The sequence below is a fragment of the Mesoplodon mirus genome (genome assembly GCF_964341445.2).
Source record: "Mesoplodon mirus genome assembly, chromosome: 2".
NCBI classification, from domain to species: Eukaryota; Metazoa; Chordata; class Mammalia; order Artiodactyla; family Ziphiidae; genus Mesoplodon; species Mesoplodon mirus.
Genome location: NC_138977.1, coordinates 215,690,081 through 215,712,921, shown reverse-complemented (window position 1 = coordinate 215,712,921; position 22,841 = coordinate 215,690,081). Strand labels below are relative to the sequence as shown.

General features: G+C 33.3%; 1 protein-coding gene across 1 annotated transcript in view; it reads right to left on the bottom strand.

Moving 5' to 3' along the window:
- ATRNL1 (attractin like 1) overlaps nucleotides 1–22,841 on the bottom strand; it is a 707,592-nt gene that overhangs the window by 436,148 nt on the left and 248,603 nt on the right. Inside the window, exons 21-22 of the mRNA XM_082611125.1 lie at nucleotides 22,595–22,647; nucleotides 2,257–2,351 (exon numbers count right to left, since the gene is read on the bottom strand). Coding sequence (XP_082467251.1) covers nucleotides 2,257–2,351; nucleotides 22,595–22,647 — 148 coding nt within the window. The remainder of the gene's footprint in view (nucleotides 1–2,256; nucleotides 2,352–22,594; nucleotides 22,648–22,841) is intronic.

Below are 22,841 nucleotides of genomic sequence, written 5' to 3'. Positions count from 1 at the left end.
CTGGAAATTGAAGGAGGAGAGGATAGCCAAGAGAGAAGCAAACTAGAATTATGGCTAATCTGAGCCTATGTGTATGACACTATGGATCATACTGGAGAGAAGTATTACTCACACCCAGATTGTGAGTCAGATATCCCACTTATATTAAATGTCTTATATCCTCAATGAACTCTACAAGTTTGGAATTACCATTAGACATTCAAGAAGCCAAAGGTAAAGACTAAATTCTGATTCATGATGCAACATGGATGAACACTGGAAACACTGAAACATTAGGCTAAGTGAAATAAGCCAGACACGGAAGTACAAATGTTGTATGATTACATATATGAGGTACCTGGAACACAGAAGCTGATAGAGACAGAAAGTAGAATAAAGGTTACCAGAGACTGGGGGTAGGGGAGGAATAGGGAGTTACTGCTTAATGGATACAGAAATTCTATTTGGACTGATGAAAAATTTTGATGATGGATTGTGGTAATGGTTGCATAACACTGCAAATGTACTTAAATGCCACCCAATTGTATACCTAAAAATGGTTAAAATGATAAATTTTACTTTATGTATGTTTTACCACAATAAAAAAGGAAGTCTACAGTGTTTACAATGCACTTATTAAAACATTCTTATTATACAGAAAATGTAGTTTCTGACCTATTAATATGTCTTTATAAAAATACACACCATCAGTGAAGAGAGTATTATACGTGTAAGAAGACATCCTCAAAAAGCCTTATTTAAAAGTCAAAACTTTAAATGTAGTCCCAAGAATGTAGGCATCCCTTAAAATCTAAGGAATAAGGAGTATTTCCCTATTTTGGGGAAAGAGGGCTCTTACTTTACTGGAAAATGAGAATTTAAATTAAACTATTTGTTGGCAAGTTCAGTAAAATATTTTAGAGGAAAGAAGCTAGCGAATGCCAGGATACATTTTGAGGTTTCACCTATTTGAAAAACTATTAAAATATATGATATAGGTTTAGTAAGCTGGATTAATGTATAATAAGAATACAGCATTTGAGAAAGAGTGACATCAGCAAGATGGTGGAATAGGAAGCCCCAGCGCTCATCCCTGACAAAAAGAAAACAATTTAACAATGATATATGGACCAAAACGCCTTTATGACAGGACCAAAATCCAGTTAAGAAGTTACAGTACAAAAAAATGAATACAAAACTGAGAATAGCCACATTATAATGGGTAAAAAGAACAATTTCACTTTACCAAGGTCAGCACCTCCCCCACGCCAGCGCAGCTCAACATCAGAAAGATCAACTTGGCCAATGACTGCTCCCTCAGGGGAAAGAGAGAGTGTAGGATATATCCAACATACTTGTCCTTTAATGGTCCTGCCCAAAGGACCTATTTCTGTCTCCACTAAGACAGAGAGCACTGAGAGAACAAGCATGTGTGGACATCTGACATCAGCTAAGAGAAAACAAACAAAATGTGGGTGGCTCACTACAGCTAACATGACTTAGAGAGATTGGGAGAAGGTGCACAACCCTGAGAACTTCTCCCCCAGAAGAAGTTGTTAAAGGGTACAAACTTGCAGAGTAGGTAAATCCTAGAGATCTAATGCACAATATAGTGATTATAGATAACAAATACTGTATCATAAACTTCAAAGTTGCTAAGAGACTAGATTTTAATTATTGCCCCCCCAGATTTACAATTATGTGACATGACAGAGGTGTTAGCTCATGCTATGTTTGTAATCATATTGTAATATATGCACATATTAAATCAGCATATTATACAGTTTAAACTTACACAATGTAATATGTCAATTACATCTCAATAAAAATATTTTTTTAAAACGTAGCATTCATATAACTCAGATAAAACAGTTGATTTAGAAAAAGTATAATGAAAACTTACTACTATGTAACAGTATATTTAAAAAAAAAGAAAATATATATAAGATAGCCTGTATTTTGAAGCTTTGGGTTATATTTTCAAAAAGACTACTCCCAGTTTCAGAATGTAATTAAAAGCATAAACACTGTTGTAAGCCTGAAAAATAATAGAAATAATGCATAAATTGTAGGACTGTTTACAAAATCTGAAATATCAAGCTCACAAATTCTCTGAATCATAAAGATAACTAGGTCTTACGAAAAGAAAAAATTAACAGGATTAGTCTTTCTACAAAAGCCCTACAGTGTGATAATTCTGAAAAGAGGTACAATTACAGTGAAAGGTGATGAAAAGCTGTATCCGTTGATATTTTAAAAGTTAAATTATCTTCTCACCTGTTCTGGGTTTGCTATGAAGTTTATGGCAGTATGATGGCGATCATCTTCCTGTAATAAGCTGAATGTAAACTGATAATCAATCAAAAGGCTGTCTGTAGGGAAAAAAATACAATCTTAATATGTACTTTAAAAAATCGTTTGACAAACAAAAGTTAGGTGAAAATATATTGCATATCAGATTTGAAAATTATTCATTAATTCTTAGTGGCCTATTCAAGACTGGCAAAATAGAAATCTTTGTTATCAAGCAACAAAAAGCAAAATATAGATATGAAAGTAGTCCTAACTCTTCAAAATTCTATTTATTACTTCTCTTGCTATTATAAAGGTTCTACAAACACTGTAGCCATTCTGGAAACTACACAAGAGAATAAAATAAAGTCATCCACAATCTTACAATCAGAGAAAAATACAGGTAACATTTTGGTGCATTTTATTCCAGTTATAATTCTGTAGATAGAAAGACGGGGAGACATTTTGGTATCCTAGTTTCATAAAATCAAAATTCTTTGAAAACATGAATTTTAATAGCTAAATAATATTTCATCACATGCCATAATGCATTTACTTGGACCTATTATTGTAGTAGCTTTTACTTTCAGCAGTTTTTAAATGACTCTGTGATAAGCATCATTCTACAAAAGTGACTCTTATTAACAATTGGTAAAAAGAATTCAGTGGTAAACGTTTTTAAATTTTGTCCATGTATAATAATACTGAAACCAAGGTGAAACATTTAAATGTTATAGGTCATGAATAGCTTCACGTGTTATTCATAATGTTAAACTGCCACCTTTTAAAAAATATTTCCAATTATTTAAATAGAAATGACTTCTATCTTTTGGATACATACCTTTCATGTTATCCCCTCAGCCATTAAACACTATTAAAATTAAAAGTAAAGACAGGAACAATATCACTGGATTTATTATCAAAGCATCATTCTTTATGTTGCTTACTTTATGCTTTATAAGATCCACCCTATATATTTCTTATATAATTTAGTGTAAGGCAACACTCTGTCTTTCTAAGAGTTTATTATAGGCATACTTATCCGTGATAATGAGAACTATGTAATAGGTCACATTTCTGCTTTTCATCTGACTGCCAGAAAATGCAAGGCAAATTCAATGGGCCAGAGCTGTTCTAGGCACTGGAGATAAAAAACAATAAAAGATACAGATTTCTGTCCTTATGCAATTTATATTCTATCAAATGGATGTTGAAAATTAATAAATAATTTGAGCATATAGTATAACATGACAATAAGTGTAAGAGTAATTAGCCAGTGAAGAGGAGAGAAATTTCTGTCAGGTAGGAGTATGCTTGCAACTTTGAAAAGGAACATTTAAAGATAAAAGGTAGTAAGAGAATAAACCATGGTGTTTACAAGAGAAAACATAATCCAGGCAGAGGAAACAAGCACAAATGCCTCAACGAAAGAATGAGTCTTAACAGATTCTTGCGAAGAGGCTGTAGCAAGAATGCTAGCAAGAGGTGAAGGTAGAGACAGGAAGAGCAGTGGAGGTACCTGGAAGGTGTAACAAGCAGGGTTAGCTAAGTAAATAGATGTAGCATTTTAAAGAAAGAAAGGTAACTTTTTTTGACCCAAGACGGAGCAAAAACGTCAGTATTAACTGAGATGGGTGAGAAGAATAGGTTCTATTTGTTGGGAGTGTGCAATAATTAGAAGCTTCGTTTCGAAGATGTTACGTCTGAGTTACTTATTGAATATATAAGGGATATGTTGAGCTCAGGAGTCTAGTGGATAACAATTTGGAAATCATCAGCATTTTTGATGGGATTTAAAGCCGTGAAGCCAAGGAATCACCGGTTGTAGATGGAGAAGAAGTTCAAGAGATGAGCCCTGAGGCAAACCACTGTTAAATAATCAGACCCTCAAAAGAAGCCTATAAAGGAGACTGAGAGGGCAACCTATGAGACAGGAAGAAAACCAGAATTTAGTGTCCAGGGAGCCAAAGAAATACAGTGTTTAGAAAAGAGAATAGTGATCACCTTGGTCAATTGCAGCTGAGAAGGTTTTAGAAGTAAGGCTGCAATATTAAGGAAAGATAACATCAATTCAGAATAAAGGGAAAATACCACTGAGAAAAAGTAAACATTTCAAATCTATTTGCCAAAGCTTGTCTGAATAATTATCTTTACTTTTTTCTAGTTTGAAACTAAGCATGAAGAAGTCAGGAGCAGACGGCCTTTAGGAGGTAGAGACTGGTGACTTGGGACACCTGAGCAGCTCTGGGTAGAGGCTGCAGTGTCCCAGGCTTATGGACATTCTTTTGCCTTTATGGACTCTCACCCTCAGCCACAGTCACCAAATTCTTGGCCAGGCATTCAAGTTTGATTTCTCTATTGTTATTTATTAGAGTTGGAAGTACAAGGTCAGTACAATGTATATTATGCATGGTAATGATCAATCCAAATGTCAGTTGGCCTATAAAATAAGCCTGAATCCTGGAGCAAAATTAGTAGGAGCATTACTCAATTCAAGTAATATTATAAATTGAAGAGAGTTTAGAATTCTACACAAAATGTTTCCTTTTAAACCTGCTTAAAGTCTTCCAGAAGCCAACTGTACAATTTTCCACTTAACCAGGAGATATACTTCTCTCCCTAATTTTAAATATCATGTTGCTGTATTTTAGGGGGTTTGCAAATGAATAATTAACTGGCACTTAAAACATGTACCTTAATGCTGTAATTTACTCTGAACTTCTTAGCTAAGTAGGGTACAGAACAGAAAACATTAAAATTTTAAATACATCCAAGTTTATGCAAATGTGTGTAATTTGCAAATGAGTTTTTGTACTGCTTTAATGAACCACTTTATTATGGTATAAAAAAGAAAGTCATGTTTGACTATAAATCAACTCAAAAATTTACTGAATTATTGACAAGTACAAAGAAATGACAAAATAGCAGGAGGAGTGAGCGTGATGAAGTGAGGGAAGAGAGCTCCTTTTTAAACTGGGAGAAAGAGCATGTTTTTATACTGCTTGGCATACACAAAATTTAGTAGAAAAGAAACAGTTGATAAGAAAGGAGAGAGAAGAAATTTTAGAATAATGTCTTTGGGTAGGTAAAAGGCAGTGACCTCAAAACTCAAGGGATGACCCAGTCATAAGTTCCTTGGGTTTGTAGGAGTTTTATTTGTTTGTTTGTTTTTGCTTCCTGTATATCTCTCCCCACCTGCATGCTAGACCAGCAGTAATCTGGAAGCACCAACAAATTCATACCAAAAAAAAGGAAGTCTTAAGAAAATCCTGCTGCTGAGACTACAGGGTGGAGCCCTGTAAACTGCACCCATCCTGCACTAAGGTTAGCAGAGGTGGAGCCTATGTTGCTGCAGGAAACATAGCAAAGTGTTAAGCTTTATTAAACTCACTGGTAGGTAAATAATTTTAAGATTTTATGTCCTACAAAGGTATATATACTATACATATGAAAATATATTCACTATACTTTTCAGCATATTTTAAACTTTCATAGTCAAAAAAAAGAGATAAACTGCATTGTGCATTTTTAAATATATTACTGACTAGAGACAATTATTTGAAAACTTTGTGACTCGAAAAAATACCAAAGATATATTTCAAAGCTTGAAGAAAACCATAAACACTATGTAAATCAACCCTCTGATTTCATAGACTCAGCCCTGAAGTTTGGAACAGCTGTAAATGGTACAGCTGCCTTTTAAATATTCTGGCTAAAAATCAGCAAACTACCTCTGATAAGTCCAGGAAAACTAGACACTGGCAATTAATTTCCAAATTGGATCTAAAAATGAAGCGTACAAATATGGGTAAATGTATATTAAGAAGAGCCACTCTTCTTTACACCTCTTTCACTTTTTTATTTTTTAAAATATTTATTTGTATTTTTTGGCTGCATCAGGTCTCAGCTGCGGCATGTGGGCTTCTCTCCAGCCGCAGTGCGTGGGCTTAGTTGCCCTGAGGCATGTGGGATCTTAGTTCCCCAACCAGGGATCAAACCCACGTCCCCTGCATTGGAAGGCAGACTCTTAACCACTGGGCCACCAGGGAAGTCCCTCTTTCCCTTTTTATATGAACTTGGTAGACCTTAAGGTTAATATGAGGCTGTTCATACTTCTGACTTCAAATTCTGATTGTATAAATGAAAAAAAAATCATGAAAATAAAGAGAAACTAAAAATTGACATCTTTTGTATTGTTAGGTTAGTTTGACTTGCATAGTGAGAAAAGAGAAAAACATTTTGTCAATAATAGAGTAAGTATATATAATTATTTAATATGAGTAAGGTGTTTAGTTATATAAAATATGTATGCAGTATACACGAAAGGAAAAAGAAAATCTAAAAAAACCCCACATAATTAAAGATGAAAGATGAGATAATAACCCTGAAGACTACAATAAAAAGAGAGTTCGGTAAGTTAAAAGTGTAAGGAACAAAATAAAAACAAAATGTAATGATATGGCAAAATTAAAAATAATGGATCAGAAAATAAAGGAATTAAAACATAATTCTGAACCAGCTCATGTAGGTCAAATCTGAAAAAGCCTCCCAGAATAGAACAGAGATGAAAATCACTCAAGAGGAATATTAGACATAGAAATTTTCAACATATGCAGGGAAAATGTTGTTAAAAGCAGACAATCATAACAAATTGAAAAGGAGCACATATATGTTAAATATATGATAAAAAATCTGTTGAAGAGTCAAACCTAAATGTTAAAAGGAAATGCACTGCATAAAAGATAAAAAGATATTATTTGGCCATAAAGAAGAATGAAGTACTGATACCTGCTATAACATGGATGAACCTCACAAAAACCACATATTCCATGATATCATTTATACGATATCTCAGAGTAGACAAATCTTTAAAGAGAGAAAAAAGGTTGCCAAAGGCTAGGTGAAAGGAGAATGCGGAGTGACTGATAATGTGTACTGGGTTTCTCTTAGGAGTGAGGAAAATGTTATAAATTAGATAGTGGTGATGTCTGCACAACCTTGTGAATATACTAAAAAAATTACTGAATGTACAGTTTAAAAGGGTGAGACTTTAGGTATATGAATTATATCTCAATAAAGTTGTTATTAAAAAAATAGACATCCAGGCATATCCATATGGGCATGTGCACACATGCATGCATGCACACACACACACACACACATATTCATACAAACAAATTAGTTATTTAGAAAGCAAGATTAGGCAAGATGCTAGGTGATCTTGAGTAACAACACGTCAAAAGACAAGAAACTGAAGCAATATTTTATGAAATATATATACTCAACCATCCTGTCTACATAGAAAAACAACATAATGATAATTCCACATAAGCAAATGCCCTAAAATATAAGATCTACATACCCATCCTGAAAAAAAATTATTTATACAAATACTACAACTAACAGACAAATAGATATGGAAACAGCATAGCAAAAAGGTCTGTCAGTGAACAGATGACAGATTTCAAGTTAGAATAAAAGAAAAAAACAAAGTTAATCTTCTTATGTCTAAAATCAGATTGTTTACAAAGAAATATAACACAACTAAAAAGCTACTAAAATAATAAAAAATTTCAGTATGTGGCCAGATATAATATAAAAATATAAATACCTACAGTTCTTATTTGGGGGCTTTTTTTTTTTCTTTTTGTGGTACGCGGGCCTCTCACTGTTGTGGCCTCTCCCGTTGCGGAGCACAGGCTCCGGACGCGCAGGCTCAGCGGCCATGGCTCACAGACGCAGCCGCTCTGCGGCATGTGGGATCTTCCCGGACCGGGGCACGAACCCGTGTCCCCTGCATCGGCAGGCAGACTCTCAACCACTGCGCCACAAGGGAAGCCCTTGGGGGCTATTTTAACACAAAAAAAAACTCCACACCACCTTAGCTGCTATAACTATATAGTCAGCCCTAACATCTAAGATCTCCAGACCACTTTCAATGTATATCCTCTGCTTATAATAAAGCTATCCTGAGAGTACAGAGTATTTGAGTCCTATAAGCCTTCTTGGAAATTGAACACAACGTAATTAACGCATAATTAAAGTACATGCAGAAATTGAAATCAAGAATGATGTCAAGAGAGCTAATAGGCAGGTGAAAAAGTATTAAACGGATAGAAGATTAAATGGGGTGCACAGGATTTCAGTGCAAGGCAGCAACAAGGAGAGGTAAACATTGCTTCAAAGGAGATGAAATTTTTCAGTGAGTAAAGAAAAGTGGTTATTTGTCAAACTCAAAGGAAGAAAGGTTGATAATATCTCTATGTCTAGATTCTAAGGGGTCGACACTGGGAAAGAAAAAACAGTCAACACTTCCCTTAGAGAAGAGTCACGTTTCAGGATACAACAAGTTTCTGTTAAAGCAAGATAGTAGAGTTTCAAAAAGAGAGTAAGAATATACTTGGTGGTTTAATTTAAAAAATAATAACATTTTTTAAAGGAAAGAAAGATTAATGCCCCAGAACCAATGAGCATACTTAGCTCCCAGGTTCTTCTCTCTAAACACCATTCTCCAATATAAGGAACCATGGCTTCTTGGAAAAATGGTTGATTACAGGGATAGGGCTGGAAAGTACACCATGAGTCTGAAATTTCTTATAGTGTCAGAAAATAAGGAAGTACTCAGAGAATGATAGAGTCTTGCCAAAACAACAGAGGAGACAATTTGAGGGAGCTCCCAATGGCCAAACTAGAGCAATTTCAGCTGTAAAATAAATAACAAGAGTAATTTATCATAAGCCACAATGTGTGTGTGTGTGTGTGTATCTCCATGGGTCCATATTGATAAATACAAATAAGTGAATAAATAAATAAATGAAGGAGAAGAGACAGCTCTTCCTTATAGTTAATAAATGTAAAGGAAACAGAAGAAATAACAGAATAGAAAATCACCATTTGGCAAGAACATCAATGTATGGTAAAAATAGTGGGTGATGGTATGGTGAGAAATAGGACATTTACATAATTTCAAAGAATTTCCCCATAATACACTCACTAAATACAATAAAAACAGTACCTTTAGGGTGGAAAAACTGGTAGACATTGTGCATTAACAAGTGACCAAAGACAACACCACCAATAATGGAACAAATTGATATCATATGCTTCCGGACAGGATGCACTGAGAAAAACACACATCACTTCTGTGCTATCCTTACTGAAAATGCATACCCTGAATTTCATCATGAAAAAACATCAGACAAAACCAAATTGAGGGATATTCTATAAAATAACTGTCCAACACTTTCCAAGGGTCAAAGTCATAAAAAAATGTGCACATTTTTTGTAAATCTGAAATTATTTCACATGGAAAATTTTAAAAGAGCCTTTAAAAAAGCTGCCTATATGTCCTCAAGTTTCATTCATGTCATATATTACAGGATTTCCATTCAACCGTCAATGAACATTTAAGCTATTTCTACATCTTGACTCTATTAAACAGTGTGGCAATGAACACTGTAATGCTATTATCTCATTATCTCTTATCTCTTATTATCTTATATCTTATTATATCTTATTATCTCTTATTTCTTATTATTATCATCTCTGAGATCCTGATTTCAACTCTTTTGGATAAACATCCAGAATGATATTGCTGAAGCTAAGTGAAATAAAACAGCCACAGAAGGACAAATACTGCATAATTCTACTTATATGAGGTATCTAAAATAGTCAAGCCCATAAAATTAGAGAGTAGCAAGATGGTTGCCATGGGCTGAGAGGAGGGGAAAAATAGGAGTTGATAATCAACAGACATAAGGTCTCAATTATGCAAGGTGAATAAAAATTTGTTGAGGATAGATTTCATGTCAAAAATAAGAATTTTTATTTGATTTTAAAACTGCCAATATGGAAAAAACAATGAATAAAATTAATTTAAAGGTATGATATGCTGGTAGTTACAAGAGAACAGATGACATACCTAAAGATATTAAGGACAAATTAAAGAAAAATAATTCTGAGAAATATTTCCTTTGTCATGCCATGTTTGGAAAAGAAATAAATACACTAAAAGTGTATATTAGCTTCTTATTGCTGCTGTTACAAATTACCAGAAACTTAGTGGCTTAAAGCAACATGAATTTATTATCTTATAGTTCTGTAAGTCTGAAGTCCAAATGAGTCTTAAAGGGTAAAACCAGAGTGTTAGGGGTGGTTCCTTCTGGAGGATATTCAAAAAGAATCCACTTCCTGCCTCTTCCAGCTTCTGAAGACCTCTCATTCTTTAGCTCATGACCCCTTCTCTCCTCTCTTTCCAACCTCCTCCTTCCATCATTACAGTTCCCACTACTGTAGTTAAATCTCCCTCTGTACCCTTTCAGAAGAAAGCATGTAATTACACTGGGTCCACCAGAATAATCCAGGAAAATCTCATCTCAAAATCTTTAATTGGGGCCTCCCTGGTGGCGCAGTGGTTGAGAGTCCGCCTGCCGATGCAGGGGATACGGGTTCGTGCCCCGGTCTGGGAGGATCCCATATGCCGCGGAGCGGCTGGGCCCGTGAGCCATGGCCGCTGGGCCTGCGCATCCGGAGCCTGTGCTCCGCAACGGGAGAGGCCACAACAGTGAGAGGCCCGCATACCGCAAAAAGAAAAAAAAAAAAAAAATCTTTAATTGAATCATATCTGCAAATCCCCTTTTACCATTTATGGTAATATATTCACAAATTTCAGGAATTAGGATGTGGACTTCTTTGGAGGGGGAGGCCATTATTCAGCCTACCACAGTGTCATTACATAGATAAAAGACTGGGAAAGTATCGGATACAATGTTACCAATAATTTTCTCTGGATAGAAGAATTTCAGTGATTTTTAATTTGTTTTTTTGTCTATTTCTTTTCTAGAATGAAACACACATTACTTCCATAACTGGGGCCAAAAGGGGGAAATTTGTTAAAAGAAGTGTTCAGAGAACTTTTTTCTTTTGATCCTTGATCTTTAATTTGTTTTTCACATGACTTACACTCACATGTTAGGAAATTAGATTTATATGGTTGTATATCTTTCCAGAAATGGCATATCTAATTCCTAATTCACTTATTTCTTAGGTATGGACAAATAAAAACATGTAAAATAATTAGTCTCTCTGCCTAGCCTTCTCTGGCTAGAGCAAACCAAGGGTGAAGTTCCAATATACAACAGCAGACTTTTTTAGGTAGTTCAGTCAATACTGGACTAGCAGTCCTGGAGCGCAAAAAAAAAAAAAGTGGCTGCTATTTACCACAAATAATTAATAACAAATTATATACAAAATCAAGCTCATGAGTAAGACACAGACAGCATGTTAAAAGGAGTTTGGGGCTTCCCTGGTGGCGCAGTGGTTGAGAGTCTGCCTGCCGATGCAGGAGACACGGCTTCATGCCCCAGTCCGGGAAGAGCCCACATGTCGCGGAGCGGCTGGGCCCGTGAGCCATGGCCGCTGAACCTGCGCGTCCGGAGCCTGTGCTCCACAACGGGAGAGGCCACAACAGTGAGAGCCCCGCATACCGCAAAAAAAAAAAAAAAAAAAAAGGAGTTTAAGCAAATAAAACATCAAGAGAAAAGATTTTAACATGCACAAAATGTTTTAAAAGGTCAGATATTATTCCAGCAAACTAATGATTAATTGCAAAGTGATGACTAAAAATTTATAAATAGAAAAAGACATTTTGAAAGAGGACTTGAACTATGAAGAAAGTTTCTGAGTACATTACATATGGGGGTGATGAAGAGCAAATGGTGAATATTTGTTTTACTCTTTTAACGAAAGCTATATAAAATAATGTATTTTTAAGAAAACAGTAACCAGTGATAAAAACCATCCAACATATTGGAACTATCGATATATCTGAGGTCTAAGAAGGCAAACACGCCAGGATCACAAGTGAGTGAAATCAACCTTGACTTGTGTATGCTGTATCAAGGCACTGTTCATACAAATTTCAGAAATTCTTAATTTGAATATTTTGAGAAAGGAACTAAGGCCTAATGATTTGCTTTTTTACCAGTGAATATTGTATCTTTCTTTTATTTTAGCATTATGCACAGTATTTAAGGAGAACTCAACTGTAATCTCCCATTTACCAACTGGGTTATCGTATGCAGGTTAATTAACATCAGTGAGATTCAATGGTACAATGAGGATAAAACTGCCTACCTCATAGGATCGCTCTGCGGGTTAAACATAATTGTGTTAGTATGTATTTGGCTTGACTGTCTCACAAAATAAAGGCATTCAATAAATATTATTTCACTTTCATTATTCACTATATTGGCTCTGAATTAATTCTAAAAGATTTCAAAAGTCAAACAGATTCTCATATGTGTATTTATAGAGAGTTTTATATTTGTTCATAAATATATGAGTTCATGATCATGTATTCAGCCACCCTGAGGGGTGTGAAAAGGATGCATATAGAGTTTGACAACAACATCAAGAATTCAAATATGTTTTAAACAATGGCATATGTATAAGTACACGCATTTGCCAACTTAGACAACTGTTTATTAAATGATAAGACTTATGCTAATATAAGTTCAAGTATACTCACAGTGTAAATATATCACAGTCATATTTAAAATGTAGCTGCAGGAACAATGCCTCAGAAAATGAACTAAAATGATCCTTTCATGCTCTATTGCCCTCACCGAGCTATCTGACATACTGCAAGCAGCCTGATTACTTTAAAATTAAAATTTAACATTTTACTCTCCTCTTAACATCCTTCAATGGCTTCTCATTTTTCTTAAGATTTTTCTTAAGTCCTTACATGTCCTATAAAGTGCTACATGATGTGATCCTGCATATCTCACACACCTCATCCCCTAGCCCCCTTCACCTAGTTGTGTGTGTTAAAGTATTAGTATATCATATGCCATGTTCTTTCCAGCCACTGACCTTTGTGCAAGCTGCACCCACTGATTCTACTCCTTCCCATACCCACACCATCACCACTCCACTACCAGGTCATCTTTCACATCAAAGCTGCATTATTCTCTTGCTTCACCCACTTCTACTCCCGGGTCCACAGATTAGGTCAAGCTCTCTTGTAATCTCTTGTAATATAGTCCCAAAGCATCTATAATTCTCATTCAGAGTTCTTATGACAATCATATCTAGGTAACTATATAACGAGTTTAATATCTATCTTCCCTACAACTTTATAAGCTTCAATGGAGCAGAACACGTTTTGTTCTCTGTAATATCCCCAGAGTCCAACAAAGTAGTTAGTCAATAAACATATGTTGAATGAATAAACAAAAGTGAGTCAATTCCAATAACTGACAGTCTCTCCAAGCACTAACAGTATAATTCTTAAGTAAGTAAAAATTAAGGAGAAAAAATATGTCATCCTGTGCATATTAAATGAAATAATATTAAATTGTTTTGCACATAATAAATATTCAATAAATACAATACCTCCTTGCTTGCTGAACAGTACTACCCATGCTTACAATTATTAATTAAGAATTTCTATTGAACTTGAAACATTTAGAATAACTGCAAAGGCAAAATCTGTTGCAGGAATTTTGCAAGTGGAACACTTGCTAGATATAATATCACAGAAAAAGCACAGAACCTTTGTGATTAATCACACTCTGAATGACTCATTGTGTGGCCTAGAATATACACTTCAACCCATGGAGTCTTACTTTTTTCATCAATGAATAAAAGAGGATGGACCATGATCACCAATGACTCTATGTCAATGATTCTAATTTACGGGTTTTCATATAATATACCATGATCTCTTCAGAAGCCACCTTCCTTTGCTTCATAGTATCTCCAAGTAGCTAAACTTTCCATTATTCTGCAATGACATATGGAAAACTGCTTAAATTTTATTTGTAGCAATTGTTCCACAGGCTAAGTAGAAAAACAAAGATTGAAACTCATTTGTATTTAAATCAATGGCTACTGCTTAAAGCTGTACTACTTTATGTAAATAAATTAAAAAATAATGTAAAGCAACTTTTACTTGATAACCTATAACATGATCTCCAAACATTTTTGGTCAAACACCCTATCAATAGAAATACTTGCCCATACAGCCACAATACATGTGCATTCATTCATTTGTTAATAATTTACATGTGTACTCCAGTGTATATTTACTGAAAGCCTTCCTAGGAGCCACAGGCTTTTCTAAGTATAGGTTCCAACAACAGGAGGTCTTGGGTTCACAGATTTTCTTTCTAATGAGTAAAGAAAACCCACATTCAAGTTAACAAATAAACAAGTGAGATAATTTCATTTCAGTGTATTAGGATAGAAAAAAAAAGTTATTGTAATACCTAAGGGACTCTATTTTAGGTAAGAGTTGACTATTAGTTAGAGATGGAGTATTTGAGGCAGAAAAATAGTAAATACAAAAGCCACAATCTAAAGTCTGGGATATTTTAGAGCAAGCAGACTAAGTCATTAAGAACTTTTATAAAGATAAAATGACTGCCATATAAATTCCCAAATGTTCAGGAATCTAATCCTGACTCCATTTTGTTAATTGATTCCTATACCAGAATAGGAACCAGTACAGTTAGAGTTACCCTATGTCTGAATATCTATCAGGTGGGAGTTTCTCACTAATCTTCCTTTTCACAATTTTACTGAATATTCTAAAAGTGCAGCATATAAAATAAACTTTAAGATAATTTATTCTATGCATACCCTTCAAAATATTGAACTGAATGAATTCTAATTAGAACTGCATAAAATTTATATATCAATTTTGGTAAGCATATTTTCATATGAAGACTTCATTTGAGAAAATAGTTTAAATTTTTAATTATTTAGGCCCTGTTTTCATTTCCTTTAACATGATGTTTTTACTTTATTCATATAAAAACAACTCTTAGGTTAAATATACTGCGAATTTTTGTTGCTCTAGTTTTATTACCTGTGGTTGAGAGTGAGTGGTATAGATCCAGAGGTGGGTATAGACCCAGGCTGCCTGGATTGAAATTGGCTTTGACATTTCCTAGCCATGTGATCTTATACAGATGAATTAAATGTTCTCTGCCTCTTTTACCTCTAATTAAAAAATGGCAATAATAAGCATATCTTAAAAAACTAAAAATAGAACTACCATATGACCCAGCAATCCCACTACTGGGCAAGTACCCTGAGAAAACCATAATTCAAAAAGAGTCATGTACCAAAATGTTCATTGCAGCTCTATTTACAATAGCCAGGACATGGAAGCAACCTAAGTGTCCTTTGACAGATGAATGGATAAAGAAGATGTGGCACATATATACAATGGAATATTACTCAGCCATAAAAAGAAATGAAATTGAGTTATCTGAAATGAGGTGGATGGACCTGGAGTCTGTCATAGAGAGTGAAGTAAGTCAGAAAGAGAAAAACAAATACCATATGCTAACGCATATATATGGAATCTAAAAAACGGTACTGATGAACCTAGTGGCAGGGTAGGAATAAAGACGCAGACATAGAGAAGGGACTTGAGGATGCAGAGCGGGGGGAAGGGAAGCTGGGACGAAGTGAGAGAGTAGCATTGACATATATACGCTACCAAATGTAAAATGGATGGCTAGTGGGAAGCTGCTGCATAGCAGAGGATGATCAACTCGATGCTTTGTGACCACCTAGAGGGGTGGGAGGGAGAGTGGGAGGGAGACGCAAGAGGGAGGGGATATGGGGATATACATATACATATAGCCGATTCACTTTGTTGAACAGCAGAAACTAACACAACATTGTAAAGCAATTATACTCCAATAAAGATGAAAAAAAATAACCATACCCTTCTCATTTGAGGATTAAACAAGCTAATAAATGTAAAAAGCTTAAAATAGCCTGGCACAGTAAATGCTCAATAAAGTTTAACTAGTATTATCACTATTTTAAAATCAGGTAGTTTTCCAGTTTTATTTAATAAATGATCCTAAATAATGAGCTATATATCTGTGGAAAAAAGTTGTTCACAATAAGAATATTATATATGCTATTACCTCCTTTATGTAAAATCGTTCTCAGGACATAATTTATTTAGAAAGACATGCATTCAGCATTTCCCAAGAAAAAGAGGAAATTCTCTTCCAAGGAGGAGCCACTCAGCAGTGGACCTGAAGAGGCTGCTGCCAGCAAGAGCAGCAGCTCCAAGAAAAAGAAAAAGCTCCAAAAGCTACCCCAGGGAAATTAGAATGGACATTTCCCTAGTAGGGCATAACTTGCAAAAATATTTCCCAACCCATCCCCTATAGCCCAATAAAAATAAAAACAAATTCACAAGTCAAAAAAAAAAAAAAAAAGAAAAGAAAAGCACATTCAACATCTTCATACAAATAAGGAGCTATCAACCCTTGCTCAAAACAGATAAAGCAAGAAAAATAAGTTCAGGAGATGAGCTGCCACTCTGCCTCGCAGCTGGGCACCTTTGCAGAGGGCACAGACAGCACAGCTCCACTTGGGAGCCTGGTGGGAGGTTTTCAGACATTTTTGTTTTCCTCATTAAACTTTTTTTTGTTTTATTTAATTATTTTTACAGTGTGTTTATGTTATTTACATAACCAGAATAATATAACATTTTTATTATAAGTATACAGTTAAATAAATTTTCATCTCTCTTCTAAGTTAATTCAGTAGCAATTTTTTTCTTAGGTTTTTTTTTTTTTTTTTTTTGGCTTAGTTCCCAGACCAGGGATTGAACCTGTGCCCCCTGAAGTGGAAGTGCAGAGTCTTAACCATGGACCACCAGGGAAGTCCCTCTCTCAGTTATTTTTAACTTTTTCATAACTGTGCTGTATTGTCCTTCATTTTGTAATATGCTAAAATATTAAATAATTCTTAAATAAACATTTTAAAACACTAGCATATAAGCTTCATAAAATTTAATAAGAACACATAAATCAAAGAATAAGATTAAAATATCAACCATGTGATTCATTTATGTTTTGTCAAATAATCTTCAATCCATCACGTCTTCAATTTGTGAAATATAAGAATTTAGATTTTCTGTGTTAATTAAGATCACTTCTGCTCTATTTGCAGATGGACCAGCCAGACCCTATTTAAATTGTTATTTATATTTATTAGTTAAAAAGTCACATAAACCATTAAAGTACAGTATATTTCATTTAAAAGGGGAGAACCTTTTAGAATAGTTAAACTAAATATAAGGTTAATTCAAGTTTTAATTGCTTTCACTGTTCTGTATGACACAGCATTTTAAGTAATAAAATTGAGACTGATATTTGTTATTTTAATTTACAGCTATAATAACACTTACTAGAAATATTATCTTATCAAACAAAAGAAAAAATCAAATTCAATAAATAATATGCTTATAATATCTTTCAGTCCAAGACAAACATTAATTAAATAAATCAATAATAATTAAAGGGTTTACAGTGAGATGAATAGATAAGTATTTTGATTTTTAGTAATATAATCTAAGGTAAGATGTGACGAGTGGTAGAGGTGAACACTGAATATAAAAGTAGTAATTAAATTTCTTACTCTTAAAAGAGGCAGTGTATTATTTTCATCACAAAATTGCACACTGAACTCTACACAGCAATAGGAGAAAATCAAGTAAAATAGTAATTTTTCAGAGTAAAAGGAGAAAAAATCCCAAATATGTTAGATTACTTGGAAATATACTGAAATACAATTGACAGTGTGGACATTACACATAGTAGGAGCAAAAAGTAGATGATTTCAGTAAGTGACTTTCCATACTCTGATTCTACCCATTGAAATATACCCTCTATATAACATTTTCATAGTCGAGTCTTTCATCTAGTGTTTAAGGTTTTCTTTCATTATAATTGTTGTTATAATGTTTTAAAAAGCATTTAAGAAAAAAAGAAACTATACTACTTTGTGGCTACTACTTTTCATATTTGCCAAGATAAATTGAGTACTTCAATGTTTACAAGGGTCAATCAAATTTGGTATCATTGCTAGAAACTCTTTTTATTCCATGTGATGCATGATAACTATCTAATACATTTGGTTTGGGGTTTTAAATTGAAGTTTAAAAAACTACTAAGACTGTCTATAGGATATAACTGCTGAAGTATTACTTTCAATTAAATTAACACCACATTGCACTCAATTGCTTCAAGTTACAGTGTGGACCTGCATTTTAAATTTCACTCCAATCTTTAAAATCAGAACAGTTTCCATTAACACTATTACAAGAACTACTGACCTTTTCTTTTTTTTTTAAACACCATTTCTTTTAAATGTTATTAAACTTTAAAGGTCTCATAACAAATGACAAGACTGCCATCTAGTGCTTCATGACTATCCTTTTAACATTTTTAAAAGAGGGTGAGAGTCCTATATAATAGATGAGCTGTCCAATATGGTAGCCACTATTCACATGTGCCTACTGAGTAACTTAAATGTGACTGCTTTGAATTGGGACTGCCATTAGTATAGCATACAAACTATATATCAAACACCTAGAAGAAAAACTAAAAAAAAAAAGATAGGTCATTGATGATTTTTTATACTGTGACATATTAAAATGACATTTTAGGTATGCTGAATTAAATAGAATATATTATTAAAAATGATTTCACCTGTTTAACTTTTGTGATGTAGCTAGTAGAAAAATTTTAATTCCACATGTGGCTTACATTATATTTATTTTGGATAGCACTGATCTAAAGAAAAGTCAGCTTAGTCTCAAATATAAAAGGCTTAAATATTAGCATACTTATTATTCCTAAAAAAATGGAATGTAATTTACTTGTGTCCGTAATTGTAACTAGTTACTCCTTTGGGACACAAGAAACACTAAAGATTCAAGAAGAATCAATTAAGAATATCTAATTTTAAGAAATCAGACAAAAATATGTCTCCATAGAATCTAGGATGTTTGAGAGAAGTAAAACAAAATGAAATGTGAAAAATATAGACAACAAGGATCAATTAAAAGACACAGAAAATAGATAATATAAACATCAGTAAGGAAAATAACTGCAAGTGGATTGAAACATATTAAATATGTTTGTGTCCATAAATTTACAACACAAAAACAACAAACCTAGTTGTCACCTTGAAAAGATATTAAGCAAACAGTTCTTTATTTTGAAAACCAGTAATTAAAAAAAAATTAAAGCATTTATCATGCCTTTCCTATATGACTGTACCAATGAGAAAGCAAATACCTCACATGAGGAAATTTGTTTTTACAGAAGTTTTTCAATCAAGAAATAAAGGAGTTAGAATACCAGCTTACACCCCTTAATCAACTACAATCTAACATCGAGCATCAGTGTCTGCTAAGAACATAAAAAGAGAGACTTGCAGGCATTATTTACTTCTGCTACATGAAGAACACAAACCCACCTGTGAAATAGTGTTTCCTCCAAAATCATATCTGGATCTGATTAAACCTCTGAATCAGGATTTCTCAGCCCCCACAATGTTGAAATTTTGGCTCCAATAATTCTTTGTTCTAAGGAGATCTCATGTGCATTGTAGAATATGTAACACCCTCTACCCACTGGAAGTCCATAGGACCCACACACCACACCTACTTGTGATACATAAAAATGCCTCCAAACACTGTCAAATGTCCCATAGGCTACAAAAATACCTTAGTAAGTTTTGGGATCTTTTTATGCCACATTCTCAAGAAAATTAGAAAACATAATTAAAAGATGGTTTTAATAAGATTTACTTAATTGAAATTAAGAAAATTCTTACATAAAATACAAAAAGAAGATAAAAATTGAACCATAAACTATGTAGAAAATAATATTAATAAGAAAACATATCAAATGTAGGCAAAACAACAATTATAAACTATAAAAGAGAAGGACATAACTAAAGACAAAACCTAAAACTGATGAACTAGAAAACAAAATCAGTGGAATGGATGAATAAACCCAAAGCTAATGCTATAATATGGGGGGAAAAAAAGATGAACAACAACAATAAAAAACTACCAATAAAGAAGCACGAGACCCAGAGATCTCAGTTGAATTTAGCTAACCTTTGAAGTTCACTTGATATTTTTTAACTATTCTTGTTTTAAAATATATACACTACCAAATGTAAAATAGATAGCTAGTGGGAAGCAGCCACATAGCATAAGGAGATCAGCTTGGTGCTTTGTGACCACCTAGAGGGGTGGGATAGGGAGGGTGGGAGGGAGACGCAAGAGGGAGGAGATATGGGGATATATGTATATGTATAGTTGATTCACTTTATTATAAAGCAGAAACTAACAAACCATTGTAAAGCAATTATACTCCAATAAAGATGTTAAAAAAATAAAAAATTAAACAGCAATCTTGTCAAATTCAACTTTATAAGTTATTACCATAGTTATACAATATGAAGTTAGAAAAGAAAAACAACTCAAAGGTCAATTCATCAGAAAAAATAATGTAAAAATATAGTCTGCATTCATTTATACTGAAAATAATCCTAAATAAAATATAAACAAATAATATTTAGCAGTATCCCCAATAATAATATATCATAACTATGTTCAGTTTACCCCAGAATGAAAAGATGTCTAATTAATGAAAATCTATTAATTCAGCTTCATATATAACAAGGTAAAGGAAAAAGTCGCTCATGATGAAATCTTGCATCACACTAATATAGACAGGAATTTTCTTAACTTGATACAGGGAATATTCTATAAATTATAGCAAACCCTCGACTTGACGGTAATGTCTACTACCATCACTTTGACTCAGCACTGAAAGAGAGATCCCAACCATCCCAACAATGGGATAAAAATTTGGAAAAGTGAGGAATAAAAGTTATTTGCATGTAATATAACTAACTGCATTTAAAAATCAAACATTTATAAACCATTAGAATTAATAACAGAGTTCACTGAGCTGTATGAATGTCAGATCAGTATATTAAAATGAAGTTCATTTTACCATATCAAACAAATAGAAAATGTAGTTTTAAAAGATACTATTTGAAATAGCAACAAAAGTATTAGGAAATTAGTATTTTACATATCTAACAAAACATGTTCAAGACACAGACACATGAAATTGAACTCAGAGTTATTAGTCATAATAGAAATGCAAATCTAAACCACAAGTTACTACTAATACTCTAGAATGGCTATAATCAAAAAGATAGACAATATAAAGTGTTGATAAGAATGTAGAAAAACTGAAACATATATAAATTGCTAGTGGGAATGTAAAATGGTATATTCATGCTGTAAAATCATTTGACAGTTTCTTGACCATAAGCATATTATCTAACCTCCCAATTCCACTCCAAGGAATCTACCCCCCAAAAATGAAAATATATAGACTATCTAAATGTCAGCATTTTTCTAATAGTCAAAGCCTAGAAATAATCCCAGTGTCCATCAACTGGTAAATGGACCAAAAAACAGTGATATATCCATATAATGTTATACCATCCATTAATTTTTGAAACTAAAATTACTATACTAACAAAGTAAAACAGAAACACCTTATGGTCATCTCAATTGAGGTAGAAAAAATGTATGACATAAAAATCATCCATTCTTGATAAAAAATACTCAGCAGAGTAGGAATAGAAGGGAATTTCCTCAACTTAATAAAGGCATATATGAAAAGCTTACAACATACTTAATGGTGAAAGACTGAGTGCTTTCCCTCTATGATCAGGAACAAGTCAAAAATAATTGCATGCTTATCATATCTTTTTACATGATACCAGAGGTACCAATGCAATAAGACAAAAAAGAAAAGGTATCCAGCAAGAAAATGAAGTAATCAAATTCCATTATTTGCAGAACACATTACTGTCTACGTAAAAAAAGATATGATGAAACCTACAAAAGGTTTTTTTACCGAGAGATTCTGAAGAACTGAAAATCTCACACACTGCTAGTCGAAATGTAAAATAATACAACCATTTTGGAAATAGTTTGCTTGTTTCTTGAAAGTTAAACATACATCTGCCATATGATCATTACCCAATGAAAGGATCTTTCAGTACAAAATCAGCGCAGCTTTTTAGTAATAACCAAAATTGCCTCCCAGAAAAATCTATCACAAAATTCTATCTGTTCAAAATTTAATCATAATGAAAAAGATTACATCAAAATTCAGCTGAGTTTACTCAAGTTCTATATTTTGTTGCATGTTCAGAATAAGATCTATTGCTGTTTTACTCTTCAGAGTAGAAAAAAATGCACCAAAAATAATTAGAGAATATAGCAAGAAGACATTGACTTTCTTAGCAATATATATGGAGTTAAAAGATTTAAAAATAGAAATGGTAACATATTAATGACAACATCAGTTATTCAATATGAATTTTATTACCTTCAAAATCACCTGAAACTAATAAAACAAACCAACTATTTAAAATAAAAAATACAAATACTTACAATAACATGTTCCTCTAAGTGGATTACCAACATAGCGATTTTCAGAGTCACATCTGTAGAAATACAAAAATCTCATTTACTTTTAAGCAACAAAATTCAAAAGCCTCATGTTTTTCCTTCCAGCAAACAATTAAACTCTACATTAAAACATCTTAAAAACTACTATTAATTGAAGTTTTAAAAACAAATCTTCAAAAGAATTAATGTAGAAAGCTTATATACAGGAATGCATGAGAGAAGAAATAAG